We start from the raw sequence: 24,277 nt of genomic DNA, 5'->3' as shown, positions 1-24,277 counted from the left end.
ATAAAAAATTATCAGTTAGTTTTTTATTAACTATTATAAAAATTAATAATTATTATTGATATTACAATTTGTGAGAATGTAAAAATATATTTAAATTAAATTCGCATGCTATTGAATGAATATGGATTTTGAATCACGATGAAACAAAATTCATACAATGTTAATCTCCAATTGAAATATGTAAACAACAATAGTATACAATTCAAAGGCCAAATAGGAATATAAATCATAATTGTTAAAGTATCATAAATCAAGAAAAAAAAGCATATTTAAGTAATAATAGCATTTTATAAAACTACATTCACTTTGGCATACAACTTCATTTGTTGATCTTAGTGCAGTGAGCCACTTTTTATTAGAGAAACTTCAAAGCAAATAAATTTAATTTTGAAGTAATAAACATAATTAAAGTAATTTTAAGAGCTTGTGTATTTATTAATTTTGTTTACTTTAATTTTAAGTTAAATTTAAATATTTAAAATTAATAAATTTTATTAAAAAATATTTATTACACTCTGTGTCTTTAATTTTTAATATAATGAATAATTCGTTTTATGATAAATATTTATTACTTTTAATAGTTAAGCTTGATTTTAAAGCTTAAAATTAACATAGCTATTATTTTTTGGCCAAAAAATTAGTTCTTGCATTTTTTTATGATTTTCAATGTAATTATATAAGTCAAATTAATTTATATTCCTATTTCAAAAATATTCTAATAGTTGAAAAATAATTTTATCAAAATCTATTTTACTCAATTTTAATAAACAAGCACTGAATTCACTAATCATAAACTACAAGTACGGTCATTTAAACATAAGTGAGTGATGTTGATGGATAAAGTTTTGTGCAAGAAAATATTGATAAGATCTAGTTAGTTTGGATTTCAAGAACATTTTGTAGTACAATCTATCCTCTTCCCTTCGGAGTCGAAAATACCACCATGAAGATGAAGCCCCGTGCAACACCAACATGCCACTACGTTGTCCTCGTGGAAGCAGATCAAACTTTGAACAAAGAGTTGGGCTTCTTCACGGACGACTCTGTCGAAGAAGACGGCGATCAAAACATTGAACGTGAGATATGGTTCTCGGGTTCTTCCCTTCACTACTACTACTACTCCAAGGCCATTTACCCATTTGCCATCTCCAAAAGCAGGGAAGATTTCTGCAAGAATTTGGGTGAAGAGGCGTTTGAATTGGGAAACAAGATACGGGGTAGCAGAAGTGGTGGCAAGCGTGAAGATCATCATCAAGAGATCATGATTTCAGCACAACATAAAAATTAAAGAGAAGGAGGAGCAAGAGAACCCTTTGGCTCAGTTCTCGTTATTGAAGGAGAGCTTCATGTTTGGTGCAAGTTCTCAGGACCCAGTTTCTTCAGATGATGTTTTCAAAGAGGGTCTAGCTGTCTTGGGAAGTGGAAAACTGAGGAGGAAATGGAATGAGGAGAGGAAGATAAACAGGTTCGAGAAACCAAGATGTTTCGAGAGAGGATCAATTGGATAAGGAAGCAGGCAACGATTTTGTTAGATCAGATTGATAGGTCTTCCAGTTAGTGTTAATGTTGCAGTCTTGGATTAGACATATAGTGTATATCTTTCTTTTTTTTACTTTTTCTTTTTTTTCCTCTCTGAATTATGCCTATTTTCATTCTTTACAACTGTTGTTGGAGTAAGGCTTAGAAAGATTGATGATCCAAAAGAGAAATGCTTTTGCATTTTGGATGATGACCGTTCTACATTACTGATTTTAGGATAAGGGTAATAATAATGTCTTCTATGTTTATTTTCTATTTTTAAAAGAGTTTTTAATTTTTTTTAAATATAATATAAATTTATACTATATTTAAAAAAAAATTAAAAACTTTTCTTAAAATAGAAATCAAACATATCCTTAGTCTCAATTTGCAGTCTTCTAAAACTACAAAAATCATTCAATTTTTTTATAAATTTTAATCAATTACTAGAAATGTATTAAAAAGAAGTTCCGTACGGGGAATCGGTCCTCACAAGTCACAATCTCCCCTATCTTTGCTCACATTCCACTCATGCCAGAACCAATTATTACTAAACATCTCGTTTTGACAAGCTTATTTTTCTGATGAACCCAACAAGTTATACATACGAAACTCTCTGTGAATACTCCCTATGAATAGCAAAGAAGCCGCCACACTGAAGTGAAGTCGACTTCTGGGCTGGGTCGTATATTAATATAACAGATTTCAAAATCAATGACAATGGGTGAGTAGTGACAGCGAGTGAACTGTAGGCATGGTGGTTTGCATTGTTTGCTGGGTGGTAAGTTTATGAAGCCGTGCTACTGCTTCACTACATTTTCCGAAGTCAATATGTAAGTTATATCATGCTTAGCATTACATATTAAAAAAAATAAAAAACTACATTAGCAATAACAATAACAAGTCAAACATTAAAAACGACTTTTTGACTTTTATACTTTAAAACATATATTATTTTCATATTTTCACAGTCAATCGCAATCAAATCTACTTAACAAATGTTCTGTTTTGTAAGACTCCAACCACGCCCCGGGCCTCCCAACACAAAAGAAATAAATAGACAAGCAATGCAAGCAAAACAACAGTGTCTAATTGTTTTGAAATTTATTTTGTAATTTTACTTTTAATTACAAACCAAAAACCTTAGTTTCATTCTATTTTTTATTTTCAAAAATTTATAGAGAAAACAATTAATAAAAAATATTTTTTATAATTCTTGTGCAAATTTTGAAAAAAAAAAAAAAAAGGGGGATTAAATACAATATGAAATTTAATAATTAAAAATAAAAACAAGGGAAAATACTGCACGTTTTTTATACCCCAAACAGGAAGCAGCCTCTTAACTTGTTGAAGCACCACAACGTTTCAAACTTACGCCATTTACGAACTAATTTCAAAACCAGATCAATGATAAAGCGAACCGAGAAATCCCTTGATAATTCACAACTCATTTTAGCAGTAATAATTTAATAAATAAAATAAAAGGAACCCAGCATTTTCATTCGAAGGTAGAACTTTTCCAGAACAATTGATTCCGTTATGGAGCCATAGAAACATTTTCACACCCCTGTTATATAAAGGTCACAACCAACGTATAAAAATTAAAAGCATTGTCATCCGCACAAAATGGGTAACAAAAGGTTACATTAGCATTAAAATGAGGGAAGGGGAGGGGGGGGAATCAAATTTCGATTATCTCTTCGTGCGAATTACCCTTATATTCACATCACTAACAGAAAATCTAACTACAGCTACAAGACAAAGGATCAAATCCTGTTTCAAACAAAGAAACAGGAAGGAGAATAAAGCAAAACTAAACTTTATAGTGGCTCAAGAGGAGAAAAAAGACGCATTTACGACTCATCATCAGCACCAGCACCCTTTGATGAGGCCCCAGCCTTCTTGGGGAGTAAGAGATTGTGGATATTAGGCATCACACCACCATTGGCAATGGTCACATCCCCGAGAAGCTTGCTCAACTCTTCGTCGTTCCTCACCGCAAGTTGGATATGGCGAGGCACAATTCGAGTCTTCTTGTTATCTCTCGCAGCGTTCCCAGCCAACTCAAGAACCTGAACAAGTTCAATTCAAACCCACAATTATTCAAAATTAAACTAATACCGAACAATTAACACTAATAAAAGCCAAATTAATTATTCAATTCTTCAAATCCACTACTGTACGCTGAAATTGGGGAAACCAACCCTAATTTCGAAACGCTAGATCTAAGCACAAAATTGAATGTGGTTAAGGGAAATTACCTCAGCGGCAAGATATTCAAGGACGGCTGCGAGGTAGACGGGAGCTCCGGCGCCAACGCGCTCAGCGTACTTGCCGGCTTTGAGGAAGCGAGCGATACGACCAACGGGGAATTGAAGACCGGCTTTGCTGCTCCGTGAAGTGGCCTTCTTGGCGGAGCCAGATCCTAGGGTTTTGCCTCTACCTGCCATTGTTGAATTGTCACAGGCTCTGATGAGAGAAAAGCGTTCACAGATTCGTAGAGAGAGTTCCAACAGCAGAGAGAGAAACAGATGCAAAGCTAAGCGAAGATACGAAGAAGGCGTAAGCGGTTAATTGGTTTATATAGTGGGTTCTGTTTAAAGTTGCCCAATGAAATTTAACGACGTGGATTGACTATAATTACCGTTGGATTTTATTAAATGAACGGTTGAGATGGGTTTCGGGTGGATCGGCTAGTTTTGTCTAATGCGTAACGCGATGCGATCTTTATCTACGATGCTGGAGTACGTCACCGCAATGATCTATGATGTGTGTGAATATTCTTTCATGCATAATTAAAAATAAATTTTAATAAACTGAGAAATATATTGTTAAGATTTTCGTAACTAAATAAATATATATACATATATATCATTAAATTTTTATATCTTTGTTATTAAATTTTTAACGTTAAATGCAAAGATTTTTTTAACAATATATTAATTACTAATGAAATTTTAATTGCAGATATCCATTTATAAATTTTAATATAGTTTCAATTTTGATCAATTATTCAATAAATACTTGGAAGAAAGAAAATTAAAGAGATAAATTAACGTAAATTTCTTTAAAATTAAAATCAACTTCTATATATTAATTTTTGGAGTGATTAAAAGGAAAAAAACTTTTTTAAAAATTATTGTTGATAATTTAATTTAAAAAATTTATTTCCTTTTTCTATTAATATTTATTGAAAAGAAGGTTGAGATGAGAAAAAATAAATAAAAGAAGATCAAAGGAAACAAAAATATAATTTAAATAAAGCAAGAGATAAAACAGAGTGAACGTTATGCTCAAATCACTATATAAAATATATGCATGGAGTAACATGTAAATGTTTATAAGTGTAACTTGAAAGAATGCAAGTGTAATATCATGAAAATTGCTTATACCAAACTATTGATAACACCCAACTTTTTTGTGTAACAATTTATTTTAAAATTATTTAATAGTATTAAATATTTTGGTTTTATTTTAATGAAATTCATATTGTAATATTAGAATAATTCATGTTTAAGTATATTTTGCGTCAATTCAAACTCACCATTAATTAATCATATGAGATTTTTTTGTTTCAATTATTTCCCTTCACTTGTACTATAATGTAATCAAAATCTTTCAATAATGTTTCAATTTCATTAATTTTTCTGATGTGTTAAATGTAATTTATCGAACAATATTATACTCTGGGGAAATATTGGACGTAGCCTTATTTCGACGATGATTTCTTTAATTGATGTTCATTTAATGATCAAATCTTTAAAAATTTGTGAAATTTAACAAAATTCTCTGTATCAACATTAAAAATTTGATAATAAAAATACAAAGATATTCTTTATCCATATTAAAAAAAACATGTAAGAGTATATTAGTAGTTATTTTTTGTCCACACAATATATCGAGTAAGATAAGTATAAGATTCAATACCTCTTATTGATTAAGTTTATTTACTAATTTTGTTAAGAAATTGAAAATTATAATCAAGCGTATTGAATTAGTTTGATTTATTTTAGTGTACATTATGACTTATGAATATTACCAGTATTCAGGTTCAATTTGAATACACTTTTAAAAATGTTTTTATAAGTTAAAAATATTTTATCTTTTCAAATTAAAAAAAAAATAAAAAATAAAAAACGTAAATTATTTATAACTTAAAAAATATATATTTATTTTTATACTAATTTTGTTCTTTTATAAATATTTCTTTAAAATTGTATCTAAACTTTTCCTAAATCAAGCTCTATTATGACTACAATGGAAGATGACTTAGGAGTAATGATGCCACGATGAGTGACTTAGTAATGAGATACCCTTGGTGTCTTCCTAACTGTTATTTTTAAGCAATTAAAAATGCTTAATCTTAATTATTATTCTAAAAACCATTTTCATATTCCTCTAACATGTTCATGAATCACAACTAAAAAAATGGACAAAAATATTCAATTTGAACCAAAACAATCTTGGTTTAAGCATTGAATCTAAGAAACTGAAACAAATTTGTAAAATTGAATGAAATTGAAATGATCATTTTTTAAGCATGGACAATATTTTTTTAGTTCATGTCAAATTTAAATTATATCAAATTGTAATTCTATATGATAATGAATATGTGACTTTGAAAGAAATCTTAAAAAAAAAGAGCGTAGCAAAAATGAGAATGTTAAAATCAATTTGTGATTATGCTAAAATTACAACATTATTAAAAATTGATTGTGTGTAACAATTCGTTGAGGAAACTATAACCAAAAAATTAGTTAAAGTGATTTAGATATGTGAAAAAAAAAAAAGTCACAACAAACACCAATAACAAAGGTTTATTGTATCATTGTATGACTTTTATTTTTATTTTAAATGAAGAGAAATTAAAAAGAACCATTAAAAATTATTTAAAAAATCTCATGATAAATGATATTTTTTTTTAAAAATAATTTTTATTCGAGTCTAACAATTTGATATAATTCATGCAGTCAGTGTTACATAATGGAACAAGACTTTTATTATTGATGAATAACAAAGTTAAATAAAAATAATGCTAAATGATCCATTTTTTTAGTTATTTAATTCAAAATATTTATAAAGTATTAAAAGTGGAGTAAGAAGCTATTATGAAACAAAACTTATTTGTAAATTAAAAAAATCTTATTCGTCAATTAAAGCTAGAGTACTTTAAAAATTCCAAACACTTTATTTAAAAGGTTTAAGTTTGATTCTTATAGCTAATTAGTATTGTTTTAGTCTCAAATTAGAGATTGAACATAGATATGAGTGAACTTAATAAATTTGATCTAATCCAAGATTTAAAAAATTAAAGGATTTAGATATTGAGGTTAAATTAAGTAAAAGGGTGTTAAAACAAATTAATATTAGGTTAATTAAATTATCAAGTTATGCAAGAATAGAATTAAATTATCTAGATTTGATGTTGAACAAAATGATGGTTTGTACTGCCAAGTCTTTACCTGCTGCTCAACAATCACAATGGAAGATCCCATCACCAACAAATGTCATTGAATCTAGACCATATTTTATACATAAATTTTGTTAACATCAATTTTTATGATTAATTTTAATTGTTTTTCAAGTAAAGCAAAAATTTATTTTTCGTAATAAAAAATTAATTCTAATTATTTAAAATTTAAATATTTACTGTAGCACATTAGTAGATTGCACCAACATCAAAGGGCCACCAATATTTAATTCGTTACTTATAGAAATCCAATAACACTTATATAAGTGAATGCATGAAACAAGACAATATTGAATTTGAGATAGCAGTTGAAAGACATTGGGGAAAAAAAGAAAAAAAAAGGACAGCACCCACACCTCTACCTATGGGTGAGTTGTGATGGCATGTGAACTGTATGCACTGTGGTACGCATTGTTTGTTGGGTGGTAACTAAATGCAGCTATGCTACACTGCTTCACTCTGATACTTTACAAAGTCAAATGTGTTGGACATATTTTATGCTTAGTTCTTAAGATAAAAATTAAAAAACAATACAAATTTTTAAAAATATAGTATTTAATATTATTATTACATCAGTTAATTTCTGTAATATTCTAGATCTTTAAAGTCACGTTGAAATAAAAACAAAACTTGCACGAAATCATATTAAATACGAATGACATATTCCATGCTTAAAAGATTACGACATATTCTTATTTGGCTTAAATTTTGAAACTCTTTACTTGTATAATACTATTAAATAACAGTAATAAAATAAGTTCTGGATGCCATGAATATAGAATCCGAAAGGTGAGGTTTTTTCGAGTCAACGAAGTTCGGGTTTATAAGACACCCCCGCCCCAAAACAATGCAACGCATGCAACATATGTATCTCGCATTGGGAGGCTCTTTCGAGTTACCATATGAATAGAATATGAGAGAAAAAGACTCATGTATCTTGTTAAGAGTCCGACAAAAGACCCGTATCTTTCTTTCAAATAATTTACACATCCAGTACTGGAGAGGTTTTCAGTATCTCGTTTTAAACCAAGGCCAAATGCTAAACTCACTCACATTCCAAATCTATGATAAACTGAAAGATTCCTAAATATAAACTACAACATATTCTCAGAAGAAACTATGATAAAGGAGAATAGGTTAAAAAACATTACCAAAAAGAAACAAATTTGACAACTACTCTAGATTCCAATCCATGATAATTAACCATACTCCGGCATTTCGCTCGAACCAAACAACTACACCACAAAATATTGTATACACATGCGCTTTCATTCAAAGGCAATGCCAACAGAGCATTAATCATATTATGGAGCCATCGAATAAATTCTCAATCCACCCCCATATGAGATAAAGGTTTCACGAATCAACGTATAGGAATCAGTACCATTGCATCCATACCAACTAAGTATCAAAGGCTACATCGAGATTTAAATGGGTAAAAAAATCAAATTTCAACAATCTCTTCTTATAAGGAAGATGTGGAATACCCTTATATGCACATTACTAACAAGATCTAACTAGAGCTACAAGACACAAGGATCAAATCCTGTTTCAAACTAATAAACAGAAAGAAGAAAAAAAACTAAATTTTATAGTGGTTAAAGAAAAACAAAATGCAACATTTAAGACTCATCGTCAGCACCAGCACCCTTTGAAGAGGCCCCGGTCTTCTTGGGGAGCAAGAGATTGTGGATATTAGGCATCACACCACCATTAGCAATGGTCACGTCGCCAAGAAGCTTGCTCAACTCTTCATCGTTTCTAACAGCCAATTGGATATGGCGAGGCACAATTCGAGTCTTCTTGTTGTCTCTCGCAGCGTTCCCAGCCAATTCAAGAACCTGACAACGTTCAATTTAAAGCACAATCATGTCAAACTCAACTTCGACAACACAATAAACACTAATAAAATCCAAATCGCTCGTTTAATTCTTCATAACTCCTATTGCTCCCCAAAATTGGGGAAACCAACCCTAATTTTGAAACCCTAGATCTAAGCACAAAATTGAATGCAAAATTGAATGTGGTTAAGGGAAACTACCTCAGCGGCGAGATATTCAAGGACGGCGGCGAGGTAGACGGGAGCTCCGGCGCCGACGCGCTCAGCGTACTTGCCGGCTTTGAGGAAGCGAGCGATACGACCGACGGGGAATTGAAGACCGGCTTTGCTGCTCCGTGAGGTGGCCTTCTTGGCGGAGCCAGATCCTAGGGTTTTGCCTCTACCTGCCATTGTTGAATTGTCACGGGTTTCGATGAGAAGAGAGTGTTGGCTGAAGCCTAGGGAGAGAGGGTTCCAATGGCGGAGAAAAACAGAAGGAAAGATATATAGGCTTTAAGTGGTTGCTTGGCTTATATAGTGGGTTATGTTGAAATTTGACCAATGAAATTTAACAACACGGATTGAGTATGATGGCCGTTCGATTTTATTAGTGTGAACGGTTGAGATGGGTTTGTAGTGGATCGAGTAGCGCGTATGAAAGCAGTGTATAAGCTAGAAGTATTAAGGAACTATACAAAATGAAAAATAAAAAATATGATAAATAATTAAGCTGATAAAAAATAAATAAATTTTAAATATAAAAATATAATTAGTATTTACAAAAGTATTGCAATTTTTAATATAACGTTGAAATTGAAACAATATATATTTTAATATTTTTTAAAATATTTTTAGTTATTGATTAAAATTTATTAAAAATATTACTTTTTTTTTACTTCTAATTTAATGTATTTTTATAATTCTATAATTTTTAATAAATTTGAGGCAATCATTATTAATATATTAAAATATATATTACCAATATTTTTATATATAATATTTAAATTACTTAATCATCATTTAAGCATATAAAAACATTGAGAATATAAATTTTATAAATAACGACAAAAAAATATTTTTTTTATTTTACCTTTTATGTACCTATTTATAAATATTAATAACTAAATTTTAATTTTAAAAAAAATAAGTAAAAATTGTCGTGTAATATCTTTCAAATTTCTTTACATTAAACCTTGACAAATGTGAACTTATTTTAAAACTATTTGAACTCATATATAATTACTAAATAACTATCTTCAACATAAAATTTTTTGTAAAAATCTGTTGTTTGCAACTTCACTGAATGAAATATATAATAAATATTAAAAGAGTACAAGAACATAGAACATGTAAAGTTTAAAAGTGTCACTTTCAAAACCTTATTAATTATATTTTCTATTTGTCTATATATAGATAGTAATTAACTTGCAAATTATACACCTTAATTTGTTAATAATTGTCAACTTATTTTAAATTCTAGATAACAAGGTATTTTGATAATTTCCATTCACTTTTGTTTCAGTTCAGTTAATGTCATCCAATATGATTTTCTAATTTTATTAATACACTAAATGCAACTTTATCGAACAATACTTTTCTATGAACGAGGATTATAATATCTTCCCTTTATTTGTAAAAAGCAAATATGATGCTTTTCAATAAGTAAAAAGGAATTAACTTTGAATCCTTGATATTTGTAGATATAAAATGAATTGCTAAGATTAATCGGTTAAAAGGTTAAAAATTAAGAAGAACAACTGATTACGTTGGATAATAAAATGTTAATGAAGGGTAAATCTCTTTCCTCTTCATCTCTACGACAATTCCTCTATTTTCACCTCTTTTATTTTTTCTCAACCTCCTTCATTTTTAGATTTTTTTTTCATCTAAACTTTGAAATTTGTTGGATAAAATTAACTAAGATGAGATTTCTCCTCTGTGACTTCCTTCATAATTTCCTTTGAATTACATGTCCAATGAGACATGGCTGGAAGAACATGAAACATGATTGGGAAAAGTCACTTCTACGTAAATTGAATTGGATGACTGAAGCAATAATTCTTTACAAAGTATATTAAAAAAATTAAAATGTAAGTTCTACATGAGTTTTCTCAGATAACCTATGTAAATAAGTAAATTATTACTTCTCTTTTATCTCTTTCCTCTTCATCTCTATGACAGCTCCTCCATTTTCATCTCTCTTATTTCTTGTCAACCTCCTTTATTCCTAGATTTTTTTTTCATCTAAATTTTAAAATTTGTTAGATAAAATTAACTAAGATGAAATTTCTCCTCTCTAACTTCCTTCATAATTTCCTTTGAATTACATGCACTGGCCTATCAATCTGGATTCCAATGAGACCTGGCTGGAAGAACATAAAATATGGTTAGGAAAAGTCACTTCTACATTAGTTGAATTAGATGACCGAAGTAATAATTCTTTACAAAGTATATTTAAAAAATTAAAATGTAAGTTCTACATGGGTTTTCTCAGATAACCGATGTAAATAAGTAAATTGCTATTTCTCCTTTATCTTTTTTCTCTTCACTACGACAACTCCTCCATTTTCATCTCTTATTTCTTCTCAACCTCCTTCATTCCCATATTTTTTTTCATCTAAACTTTAAAATTTGTTGGATAAAATTAACTAAGATGAGATTTCTCCTCTGTGACTTCCTTCATAATTTCCTTTGAATTACATGTCCAATGAGACATGGCTGGAAGAACATGAAACGTGATTGGAAAAAGTCATTTCTACATCAATTGAATTGGATGATCGAAGCAATAATTCTTTACAAAGTATATTTAAAAATTTAAAACGTAAGTTCTACATGGGTTTTCTCATATAACCGATGTAAATAAATAAATTGCAACTTCTCCTTTATCTCTTTCCTCTTCACTACGACAACTCCTCCATTTTCATCTCTCTTATTTCTTCTCAACCTCCTTCATTTCTAGATTTTTTTTTCACCTAAACTTTGAAATTTGTTGGATAAAATAAGTAAGATGAGATTTCTCCTCTGTGACTTCCTTCATAATTTCCTTTGAATTACATGCACTGGCCTATCAATCTGGATTCCAATGAGACATGGCTGGAAGAACATAAAACATGGTTAGGAAAAGTCACTTCTACATCAGTTGAATTAGATGACCGAAGCAATAATTTTTTACAAAGTATATTTAAAAAATTAAAATGTAAGTTCTACATGGGTTTTCTCAGCCGATGTAAATAAGTAAATTGCTACTTCTCCTTTATCTCTTTCCTCTTCACTACGACAACTCCTCCATTTTCATCTCTTATTTCTTCTCAACCTCCTTCATTCCCATATTTTTTTTCATCTAAACTTTGAAATTTGTTGGATAAAATTAACTAAGATGAGATTTCTCCTCTGTGACTTCCTTCATAATTTCCTTTGAATTACATGTCCAATGAGACATGGCTGGAAAAACATGAAACGTGGTTGGGAAAAGTTACTTCTACGTAAGTTGAATTGGATGACTGAAGCAATAATTCTTTACAAAGTATATTAAAAAAATTAAAACGTAAGTTCTACACGAGTTTTCTCAGATAACCTATGTAAATAAGTAAATTACTATTTCTCCTTTATCTCTTTCCTCTTCATCTCTACGACAGCTCCTCCATTTTCATCTCTCTTATTTCTTCTCAACCTCCTTTATTCCTAGATTTTTTTTTTCATCTAAACTTTGAAATTTGTTGGATAAAATTAACTAAGATGAGATTTCTCCTCTCTGACTTCCTTCATAATTTCCTTTGAATTACATGCACTGGCCTATCAATCTGGATTCCAATGAGACATGGCTGGAAGAACATGAAACGTGGTTGGGAAAAGTCACTTCTACATAAGTTGAATTGGATGACCGAAACAATAATTCTTTACAAAGTATATTTAAAAAATTAAAACATAAGTTCTACCTAGGTTTTCTCATATAACTGATATAAAAATTAGCGACATAAACCCAACACAACCGATGCAAATACAGTCGATGCGAAAAATGTATAAAGTGATTGCCTAATGACATTAGACTTGTCACAGACCAGATACAAATTGAATCCATTCGCAAATATAAAAGGTGCTCACCTAATCATATTAGTTTTATAACACAACCGATGCAAATGTAAAGGCGGCACAAATCATTGTTCAAGTTTAACTCTGTCCACAATTTAATATCTTTTAACTCTCAAACCCTTGCAGAAATTATCCAATATTTATTGTTTTTTTCACCGTCTCTGACTTGCACAACCAATTTCATTGCAGTAATACAGTCACCTCTTTATTGAGGGAGACTAAGAACACAACTCAATACAACTGTACATTACACAATCTTTTTAAATATGCAACCCAGATATATATTTTTAATATACACTACATTAATATTAATAAACCCATTGCAACTCACTATTGTTGAAATATTTTTCTTTCGAAACATTAATTTCTACAATGGATTTTGAATATATCCGACATTCATAGTTATTAACCCATCAAGATATCCCTACTTTTTATATTGAATCTCCACAACCTGATATTCTTTTTATCTTAACTTTATACATACTTAATATTTAAAATTTCATGTTTTTAACATTGTAAACGCTCCACACCCGTTGTTCTGTAAATATAATTTTTAATATAACGCTGAAGATGAAGAGAACAAGATGACCAACACCAAGAAGAAGAAGAGGAACAAAACACGAAGAAAGAATAAAAATACGAAATTACCAATGTATTCTTTCAAAAATCTAACTTGAATAATCGGTATCCTGTAATTCATTCTTAACCATTTGATTAAAATCAACGGTCCATGATACATGATAGCTTTTGCAAAAGATTTCTTTTCTTTACTTTTTACAATTAAGAGAGGATATTAGAACCCGCCAAATTCTCAAACAATACTTTGGTCAAACTTTTGCTTTCATTTTTTTCTATATTAAATCAATGGCTAAGAGTTTTTGGAGAAACAATCTTCTAACATCTTTCGTAAAAGTAAGCAATGCTTATTAAAATGATTGGGAGAATGCTATAATCCACCCTTCAAATGTAAGATTTTCATAAAAACTCTTGCTTGCAACTTTATTTTGAATGATATATCCTAATAGAGTGCAAGAACATGGAGCATGCATGTAAAGTTTAAAAGTTTAGCTTCGAAGACCTTATTCTATCTTCTATTTGTCTATATATAGATAGTCCTTAAGTAACTTGCAAACTGTCCACTCCAATTTGTTATAACTATCAACTTATTTTAAAATTCTAGAGATAAGATGTGTTTCGATCATTTTCCTTCACTTTTGCTCCATTTTAGATAATGTCATGATTTTCTAATTTTATTAATACACTAAAACATTCTCGAATAATACTTTTTTATTAACTTCTTGAACAATACTTTGGTCTAACTTTTGTTTTACTCTTAACAGTTTTCTTTGATTGAAGTTAATTTAATTAAAATTTTAATTAACTATTTATAAATAATTAAATATCAATAAGTAACTTTTAGTTCAAAAGAAATAAGTAATTATCAAGATAATATCTTACAAATTGTTTACACCAAATATTGACAACATATTTTGATGATTTCCCTTCACTTTTACTCCAGTTAATGTCATTCAATAATGTCACGATTTTCTAATATCATTAACACTAAATGTAACTCTTGAACAAAATTTTCTTTATGAACTTCTCAAACAATGCTTTGGTCAAACGTTTGTTTGAATCTTGCTTTACAATTTCCTTTGATTGAAGTTGATTTGATTAATTTTTTTAATATTGTTTACGGTGAAAAATGACAATTTTGTAAACAAATAATCCAAGAACAATCTGGAGACTGGATTAGGTCCTCTTTGGGTTCTTTTAAGTGTGTTGTTAACGTAACAGTAAAATTGGCGTTATAAAGCAGAAGATTAAACAGAAATAGCAACTAATAATCAAACAAAATTTAATAAGAAGTATATGTTTTTTACAGAAATGTACTAAAACAGGAACCAAATTGTAGAAATAGGCACAAAAGTGAACAAACAAAGAAACCGGAATTAAAGTGCAGAAATGTAAATATGCGAGAATGCAAATGTACGACTCCTCACAACAGCGAACAACGACCACCGTGAGTCTCCGGGTAGCTGATGTCTGGCGCGGTGTAGGGTTTCAGCACTTCAGAGAATTTAGGTGCGATGTCAGGGTGTAAAAAGTCATCCCCTGTAAAATGACGCTTTGGAGTATTTATAGGCAGAAGGACCACCACTGTTCTCCTCTTTTTGCGGGTATTTCTTAGTAATTACCTTCAAATGTTGATGCCCATTATCCATGATTGCTTGTGATCGTGCTGTTAGTTGGAGCTTCTTTCATAACCGCTATCACTCATGATTTTCTTTGCCTAGTGGTAAATGTTGATGACTGCTGGTAACCGCTTTTGGATTTTGTAATGACTTGATTATCAAGACTTTTGTTTTTCTATCTTTTCGAGTATTTTTAGGAGAAATATAAAAGACTCATTTAGTGTTATGGCCTTATAATAATTTCTCCTTGACTTCTCTTTTCGACTAATTCTGGAGTTTTAAGAGCTTGTCTTGGTCTCGTGGATTTAGAATATTTTCTTTGCTCATTCTTATTTTTCGAGCAATTATGGAGGGACTCTGGATCTCAACCAGGTTTGTGGAAATATTTTCTGACAATTTCCTGTTTTTCGAGCAATTCTAGAAGGACTCGAGCTCAACTAGATTTGTGGACTTAGAATATTTTCTTGTCAGTCTTATTTTTCGAGTAGTTTTAGAGGAAAATCAACAAGGTGATAAACCTCTAAAATAGCTCGAAATGTGTCATTTCTGATATGAAACTAAAAGGTCTTGGACAATTTTCCAATACTTCTTAAGTTTAGACATATTTTTAAGTTCCTTCCTGACCCTCAAAATTTTGTCGAAATGTAGCTTCCTTCAACATGATTTTTAACTTAAAAAATTTTCTTTACCCTAAACAAATATATTTACAAAATTTAAAAAGAAATATTTACATGTCATAATTTAGTTTGAGAAATTGATTATATATATATATATATATATAACTATAAATATTTCCACACAATTAAAGTACAAGTAATAATGTAAATAAAATAAAGATAAGATTTGATACAATTTCTTGGTTAAGGGTCCTAGTTAAGTTTTATTACAAAATTGAAAAATTCTCTTAAACACGTTAAATGGGGTTGATTCCATTTAAGAAGCATGATAAAGTGAAATATTATTAAATTAGTTATTGAGTTATTGAAACTTAAACTTGAGAATCACCTTACCATTAGGTACATCTCTTTTTTTTAGTGTGTATTATAAAAGATTTTTTTTAAATAAAAATGTTTGTTGGTACTTAATCAATATTTTATGTCACTTAAAATAATCTAGTAGTATTCAATCTGAATTTTTAAGAATTTTTAAAGAGTCCATTAAAATCTGTTAGTATTCATTTGAGACTTTTTATAACTTAAAAATAATATATTTGTATTAAAAAATATAAAAATTTTAAAGGATTGTTATATTAAAGAGATTTTGAAGGACTTTTTAGTGGTATCTATAAATATCAAATTCATAAAACAATCTCATCTAAATCCATCAGATTTTGGAGGATTGTTTGAAGTGACTTTTCAAGTATTTCAAGAATTTTTAAGTGATTTTTTTTATCTCTTTTTTTTTATATGCTTCTATCTTCTCTATTTTTTTTCTCTGCTAATAACACTGCACTACTGTTCATATATAATATTGTACTACTGTTCCCATTCCATTTTCCTAATTGGTGAAAACGTAAATGACAGTGTCATTGACTTGCTCTATTTAGTTGAGTTTGTTCCTCATATATATAATACAGAAAATGCTTAAATTTTAACTTTTAAGTAATAATTATTTTATAACATGCGTTAAGAAAAGAGAAATGTGAAAGCTGAAATTGATATCATGATCTCTACAATCAACTATAGATCTTCAAATAGTTAACTAGCACATTCAGGATTGCCTTGGAGCTATTGACAGGACATATTCCAGCAATGGTGAGAGGGTAAGATGTAAGCAGTTATCGTAATCGTTATGGAAAGATATCACAAAATGTATTAGCCGCTTATAATTTTGATTTGAAGTTTATGTACATTCTTAGGAGGTGGGAGGGTTCAGCTCATGATTCTAAGCTACTAAATGATGCTATAACAAAGAGGAATAGACTTATAGTGGCTCAAGGTAAGTGCTTATTTTTTAAATAATAATAATAATTATTATTATACTAATATTATATATATTGCATATGTAATTAGGTAAATATTTCTTGGTGGATTATGGATTTCCTAATCGACACTATTTTTTAACTCCATTTCGAGGTGTAAGATATCATCTACAAGATTTTGCAGGTCAGGGTAATAATCCTCAAAATGAGAAAGAATTGTTCAATCCTAGTCATGCGTATTTAAGAAATGTGATCGATAAAATATATAGTATTTTTAAATTAAGGTTCACAATTCTTAAGTCAGCACCTTCATTTTTGTTTAAGACACAAGTAGAACTTGTGTTAGCATGTGCAACACTACATAACTTTCTTCAAAAAAAAAGTCGTTCTGATGAATTTTCAATTGAACTAATGGACGATCTTTCATCTTCAACATTACCAGTTAATGAAATAATTTTGAATCTATTATTCAAACCCAGCGTAAGAGCGAGAAGACGTTAATGTTTGGAGGACTAGTATAACTATAAATATATAGGTGAATGTTATTTAGGAGGACATAATATTACAGAGAATTATTATTATTATTATTTATCTAAATATTGTTGTTTTTTTATTATTGTCTTTAAATCTTTTTAAATTTGAATGCATAAAAAAATCTTAAATTCTTTATATAAAAAATCCATAAAATTTTGTAAAGTACACAAAGTCCCATAAAATCTATTAAAATTTTGATTTAAAAATCTTGTAGAATCTATTAAAATTCTGATTTTAAAATTTTTCAAAGTCATAAAAATCTTACGAAGTCTTTTAAAATATACATGACTTTCCTTTAAAATTCTAATCCACTACACCTCCCTTAATTACCGCTTACAAAATCAAGTTTTACTAAGGTTGCTATGATTGATGATTTATGACACTCACTAGTGATGAGAAGGATTTGACATATTTGCTCAAAGTAGCAAAAATTATTTTTGACCAATTAAGAATGCTAAATTAACTAGAATGTGATAAGTTTGTAATTAGGCCCTCTTTTATAACTCAATTATTCATATTTGACATTTATTTGAATTGGGTTTTACACTAATTTAGTTGTTAATTGTGCAGTTTGATATAAAGAGACCACGAGTAGATTTTGGGTACATTTTGGGCCCAAATGAATGGGCTTCAAAGCCTCACAGCAACAAGCACGCCCAGTGAAGCACGAGGGTGCTTCGATGATATGCATGACCGTGCTTGTTTGCGTTAGCCAAACTTATTAAGTTCAAAGGAGTTCAAATTCTATAAATAGAGGGGAGAAAGCATTGTGAAAGAAACCCTTTGCTAAGCACAGATTTACACAGAACCTTTTCTTCAAGAATTCAGATCATTTTCACCATTCTCGTAGGATCGTTGGCACACCCTTGGCGGAACTTAGAACTTCAAGTAGCCATACTTGAAGACTGAAGATTGATTTCCTATTCTAGTTTGCTTTACTGCTTTATTATGGATATGTTATTGATTGTTTTAGTTCTTTCTTTCTACATGAGTAGCTAAATCCATAGCTAGGGCTATGGGAATTATTGTTTATGACTTTATAGGATTTTGATATTTGAATCTAAATATGATTTCCACTTCGTGATTAGGATTTATCTTATCGTTTCTCATTCTTAATTACATCGTCAGGTGATTATACCTCAGGTAATTAATAGATCTATAGGATAAAACGAGAGGAAAGATTAGGTAGACCAAACCAATCTTTATCTTCTAATCGTTATTGAATTAACAAATTCATAGGCTCCTTAGGCTTTTTCTAAATTAATAACCTGCATGACCATTGGGGATATTAACTTAGAGAAAAGAATATTAATACTGCATGACTATTGGGTATTAATAGTATTAGTATGAATGATTAGTAATCACTAGGAAATCAGATTTAGATCTACATAAAAGAATATCATAAAGGATTGAATGAGAACACCCATATGCCCTAGGTTCATCGCAGATAAAGTTTAACCAAAACATGCTTTGTGTTTCTTACTCTTAGTTTTTACAATTGATTTTATAAATTCTCGTCTTGATTAGTCTTGCATATTTGAAGCTCAAACAATTAAATTAAGAAAACTCTTAATAGTTGATAAATAATCCTTGTAGGACAATATTTTATAAACTTAGTTGAAAATCTTTTATTACTTTTTGATGGGTATACTTGCCCTTCGTACAGTATGCTAAAAGAATCGAAGGGCTACTTGATTTTAATTGAGATTTTGAGAAAAGGAGGCTTTTCCTATTTTTGAACTCATCCACACCTTCTAGTGGGTGTAATTGCTGAAGATCGTGCTTGAAATTTTTGGGACCAAGCCTTAATTTCCTATTAAGCATAAATGATGGCTATGAATTCTTGTAACAAAGTTAAGATTAAATTACATATACCAAATATCCAAGGAGAAACTCGGTGTTTTAAAATTTGACTTCATCTTTTTTTTTTAATCGCAAAAGAAATACTAAAGTTTTAAAATCGTGTACAACAATATTAATAAACTATTGCATAATGGGAGGTAAATAACCGTAATCCAGGCAACAAATAATTGTTTGATGGATTATATCCTTAAGCTCATGCTTGTACCTAAATCCCAAATCTTTTAATTTCTTTGATGAAATCTCAGAAGGAACTGTATCATACTTTTTCTCAACAATCCTGCATATGTATAAAAGAATACCATAAGCGATGGTAAAAAAAATCAATTTAAAGGGAAGAACATTACCATTTCTTGTTTGAGTGAGAATTCTCTTTGGCAAGAAGATTAGCCAACATAGACAATGAACAGCTTTGCGTGCAGCATATGTATCGACCATCTGCTTTAGAATGCTCCATCAGGAATATGTGGGCATCACATATATCTTCAATGTGAACTAAAGCGATTGACCCCATTCGCGCATTTACAGCAGATAGTATCTCAAAGAATTCAGTTTCACCTGAACATATAAGATCCATAGATCAAACACGATGACATGATAAATATTAATTCATAAACTCAAGTAGAATTTAAAGCACAAAAGTTTGATGCTATCTACTTTATGAATATGAGCACACTATAAGGCCTAGTCATTCAATACTTTTGGGAAATTTATTTACTATGCAAGATAAGTTTTACACTCTCAATCTACAATATGCAAAGCACAGAGTTCATGAGCACTAACGACCCATGTCACCAAATTTCTAGTAATAAATAGAAGTCATGGAGACATATATTTAAAATATACTTATAAAATTTTCAGTAATATGGCTTTCACTTGAAATAATCACAGGAGCTCTAGTTATCATATATAGTAACAGATCATTCATTTTCCTTTCTTGGACAAGCTGAATAGGTAGTAGTTGCATATATTGATGATTTTTCTATGTTCCCTCGATGAATAACATAATAGCATCATTTGTATTGAAAAATAACCTGCTATAGGCGACAGAAGAACTTTAACACTTGATGGTACATTAGTAGTGAAGAATGGGCCTGCAACAGTGGTTGTTATGACTGACACAAGATCAATGCCATTCTCTTTTGCAAATTTAAATGCTGCTTCTTCTGTTAGAAGCTTTGAAAGTGCATAAACCTGCACCATGGTGTGAAGAAATGCTCAAGGAAGCAAAGTATTAAAAAACAAGCTAGCTTGGGAAAGCATTACCTACCCATCCACTTGCTTGTGTTTTCCATATATGTTCACTTTGGATTTGGCAAGATTCATCAACAACGGGTTTACACTTCCCATTGTCATCTTTGGCAGTAATGGTACTTATTGAAGATGTGAAAACAACCCTTTTCACAGAATTGGATTTCAAGCAAGAATTTAGAAGGTTTAAGGTTCCTTTGATTGCAGGATCAATTATATTTGCTTGAACATAGGCCTCTACAGGTTCAACACAAGGCACAAAGTCTCATTAACCATTTCATATATTGTTAAAAAGCTTTGTGAACTTTGAGTTTCATTTAAAGCATTGGCCATAACATTACCAATGTTTTCTTTCTCAACAACGTCGAATTCCATTGATGCTGCAACATGAAAAACACCATCACAACCTTTTACAGCCTCATTGAAGCTTCCTTCTTCATTCAAATCCGCTTTGAAAATTCTCAATCGGTCACTTCCGGTCCACAATGAAAGGAGATGTAGTGACTTTTCTGTTATATTTGATTATTAAAACAAGCCAAAGATTTATAGATTATTTCTAATTGATACAATATTTTGAGAATAAAATTCATCTTATATGAATATGAGATACTGAGTTTTCTAACAAGGAAGAAAATTATTTGAATTTCACTTGCCAAAGAGTTACACCTAAAATTGGTGGTCATAAATGATAAAATTCAATTTCACTTTTCACCCTTTTAATCAATCATATTCATATTGGACTGCAACGCTATTAAACTAAGGCAAATCATTTTGATGATTTTTTCAGCACTTATTTTTATTATTTCTTAAATAAATATAATATATTTTTAAAATTTTATCAAATTTAATTATTTTACTCTTTATTTAAGAAGGTTTTTTGGTGCCTTTTCATGTTAAGTTTTATATTCTCCAAATACTAAGTACATATATTATATTTCAATCATGCTTTTATAAATTTGAAAATTTATGATGGTGACATCAGTATACAGACCTATGATGGTATAGTTAAAGTTTAATTAAAATTACACTCCACTTTAATCACTATCGTAACATATTGTGACCAATCAGTCCTGCATTATTGTGCTTCAAGATAACTTGTGGTTGGTAAATTTCTCGTGCAACGAACGTGTACTTGAAAATTTAAGTAAAAATTACAAAACAAAAGGGTAAATATAAATTGATTTTGCTAATATTATATTTTAGAGTTGATTTTAAGTTTATAAAAATAATATTTTATTAAAAATTAAAGCATTTAATACTTTTTACATTTTCATGTAATAAATAATCATTTCAATAAGTTTTTATTATACTTGTATACTTTGATACTTTTTTTTTCTTATAATTACATTTCTTGAATTTTAATAAAACTATATTTAATATAACAGCAGTTTTTCTTACATTATATTATACTTTTGTCAATTCATATAACAACATAAAAAGTAAAGGGAATATTGTATAAATAGAAAGGGTGCATGATATTATTTTGTTATATAAATGACAATAAAGTCAGTGTATGATAAAAAAAATGTTGAGTATAGTTTTATAAAATTTTAAAAGACACGAATCCAATTTATTTAAAATATATATATATAATGTCATTGGATAACAGTGAAATCATATAAAATAAAAAATAACTTTTTAATTTTTTTTTAAAAATTATATAAATAAATTGTGTGAATCAAGGCATACTATTGAAGTTTAAACTAATATTAGCTAAATTCAGATAATAATATTTTTTAATAATAAAATAAAACAAAAATATTTTATGTAAAAAATTATAAAGATTCAAATTCAATGCATAGGAAATTATTGAAGTTTACTTGAAATACATAAAAAAAAAAAACTCTAAAAATTGTACACTTAAAAAGCATGCACTACACATTACCCCCAATACATACCTATAAACATACTAAAAGAATTTTATTTAATAATAATTTAATTTTTGATTAATTTATTAATATATGTGTATATATATAATTTATTTAATATATTAAAAAATTAAAAAGGTGTTGAATTTTTTTTATAAAAAAATGAAGGAAATTGTTGAAAGAATTTATATATCTATTTACATATTTATTGTTTTAGTGTGTTTTTTTAATAAACAAAATATATATTATTAAAAATAATTTAATAAAAATTCAAAATATTTTATATACACTGAGAAAAAACTCATAGTTACTAAAAAAAATAAAAAAAATATATTTATACATAACTAAAACGAATATAATTTCATGAATTTAAATATCAATTAACTAAATAAAAGAATAAACAAAATAACTTTTTCTTTATAGAATAATAAAATTTAAAACTTCTCTTCCATCCAAAATACTATTCATTGTTTTAGAATAAAGTTTTCCATCTTCAAAGCTCTTGAAATTCAAACTACGTAGATCCACACATGTTCTAAAATGTTAGAACAGCAAGATTCTTTTAAAACCGTGAGCACAGTAAATTAATTAGAAGCGCAGGCTTGTTGAGAGGAATATGACAATTAACAAATAATAAAACCAGTACAAAAATATAATTAATCATGTTGATTCAAATATAATTTTAAACAAAAAAATGATTTTAATAATAAAAAAAACCAAACCTTAAAATTTTATACAAAATCGTGATTTTGTAAAATTTGAACATGCATCGAAGCATGTCCTGTAACAGACATGCATTGAGGGAACATGAACCTGAATCCAAACATGCATGCTTCGAAATTTCCAATAATGTCTGAGAATCTGACAGGCTAAAACAAAAAAGGGAAAAGAGGGAAAAAGGAAAAGGTCACTAAATTACTAACCAGGATCTCTAACAGTGGCATGAACAGTGTACCCTTTTTGAAGAAGTGTCTCCACAAGCCACGAACCAATATACCCTGTGCCTCCGGTAACGCAGTATGTGGCAAGAGAAGATGCACCGTCTTCTTCTTCTTCTTCGCTTTTCACCTTCTTAAGTGCTTCCTCCATTCTCTGCTACCAAAGCAAAATACAATAAACTATTTGACAGTGGGTGTTAGATGTGGCGTGGCGTGGCTAAGTGCCTTTTTAACAATTTATTCTTTATTGATAATAAAAAATTATGGACATATTAAAATATTGATAAAAAAGAGAATAAGATCTGTATGAAAGTTATATTAATATTATTTTAAATTACTTTTGTTAATTGTTTCTCGTACATTGTATTATTACAGTAGTTGGCGATCGAGCATCCAACACGCACACAGGCTTTGCAATAAACAGTTATAAGTTTGTTTTAAATGTTTCTACTCAGCTTGACTGTGTAAAGCGACAAGCACTAAAAATATCTTTTATCAAAAAATAAATATTAATATTTAATATATATTCATTTCTACACTAATAAAATCACCCGTTAACATAATACATTATAATATTGATAAAGATTCATTATATTTTTATTGACATTTTTTGTTAATATACTGATTTCTTATCAAATTTCTTTTATTAATATTTTTGTTAATATAAAACATTTATATTGTTTTAATAATTTTAAAATTCATTACCCAAAAAATGTTAACAAAATTAATAATTTTTTATAAATAAATAAAAACAAAGACATAATTTAGAAATAGTCATAGTGATATCATTATTCATGCATGGTCGCCAAATGTT

The 24,277-nt window shown here is 29.0% G+C and overlaps 3 protein-coding genes across 3 annotated transcripts; all 3 read right to left on the bottom strand.

Annotated features, from left to right (window-relative positions):
• Nucleotides 1-3,150: 3,150 nt before the first annotated feature.
• LOC113853835 (histone H2A.6) lies at nucleotides 3,151-4,065 on the bottom strand. Its single transcript, XM_027484496.1, has 2 exons — nucleotides 3,780-4,065; nucleotides 3,151-3,590 (listed from the first exon to the last, which is right to left on the bottom strand). Exons 1-2 carry the CDS (start codon nucleotides 3,966-3,968, stop codon nucleotides 3,372-3,374), a joined length of 408 nt encoding a protein of 135 aa, XP_027340297.1. The 5' UTR covers nucleotides 3,969-4,065; the 3' UTR covers nucleotides 3,151-3,371.
• A 4,179-nt stretch (nucleotides 4,066-8,244) lies between these two features.
• On the bottom strand, nucleotides 8,245-9,307 carry LOC113853836 (histone H2A.6-like). Its single transcript, XM_027484497.1, has 2 exons — nucleotides 9,030-9,307; nucleotides 8,245-8,829 (listed from the first exon to the last, which is right to left on the bottom strand). The coding sequence occupies exons 1-2, from the start codon at nucleotides 9,216-9,218 to the stop codon at nucleotides 8,611-8,613; spliced, it is 408 nt and encodes a 135-aa protein (XP_027340298.1). The 5' UTR covers nucleotides 9,219-9,307; the 3' UTR covers nucleotides 8,245-8,610.
• Nucleotides 9,308-19,529: 10,222 nt separating this feature from the next.
• LOC113855870 (dihydroflavonol 4-reductase-like) lies at nucleotides 19,530-23,614 on the bottom strand. Its single transcript, XM_027487500.1, has 6 exons — nucleotides 23,449-23,614; nucleotides 20,999-21,166; nucleotides 20,677-20,894; nucleotides 20,441-20,600; nucleotides 19,754-19,964; nucleotides 19,530-19,686 (listed from the first exon to the last, which is right to left on the bottom strand). Exons 1-6 carry the CDS (start codon nucleotides 23,612-23,614, stop codon nucleotides 19,530-19,532), a joined length of 1,080 nt encoding a protein of 359 aa, XP_027343301.1.
• Between the last annotated feature and the right edge of the window lie 663 nt (nucleotides 23,615-24,277).

This window comes from Abrus precatorius, unplaced genomic scaffold, assembly GCF_003935025.1.
Source record: "Abrus precatorius isolate BTA unplaced genomic scaffold, Abrus_2018 Scaffold11, whole genome shotgun sequence".
Lineage (NCBI taxonomy): Eukaryota > Viridiplantae > Streptophyta > Magnoliopsida > Fabales > Fabaceae > Abrus > Abrus precatorius.
Note: the sequence above shows the minus strand (reverse complement) of the source record. Positions and strands in the feature narration are given on the sequence as shown.

Coding starts and splice junctions, on each gene's coding strand:
- LOC113853836 (XM_027484497.1), bottom strand. CDS start 9,218: ATGGCAGGTAGAGGCAAAACCCTAGGATCTGGCTCCGCCAAGAAGGCC. Junction 8,830..9,029: donor TTGAATATCTCGCCGCTGAG/GTAGTTTCCCTT, acceptor GAACGTTGTCAG/GTTCTTGAATTGGCTGGGAA.
- LOC113855870 (XM_027487500.1), bottom strand. CDS start 23,614: ATGGAGGAAGCACTTAAGAAGGTGAAAAGCGAAGAAGAAGAAGAAGAC. Junction 20,895..20,998: donor TGTTGAGAAAGAAAACATTG/GTAATGTTATGG, acceptor TTGAACCTGTAG/AGGCCTATGTTCAAGCAAAT. Junction 20,601..20,676: donor AAACACAAGCAAGTGGATGG/GTAGGTAATGCT, acceptor ACCATGGTGCAG/GTTTATGCACTTTCAAAGCT.
- LOC113853835 (XM_027484496.1), bottom strand. CDS start 3,968: ATGGCAGGTAGAGGCAAAACCCTAGGATCTGGCTCCGCCAAGAAGGCC. Junction 3,591..3,779: donor TTGAATATCTTGCCGCTGAG/GTAATTTCCCTT, acceptor GAACTTGTTCAG/GTTCTTGAGTTGGCTGGGAA.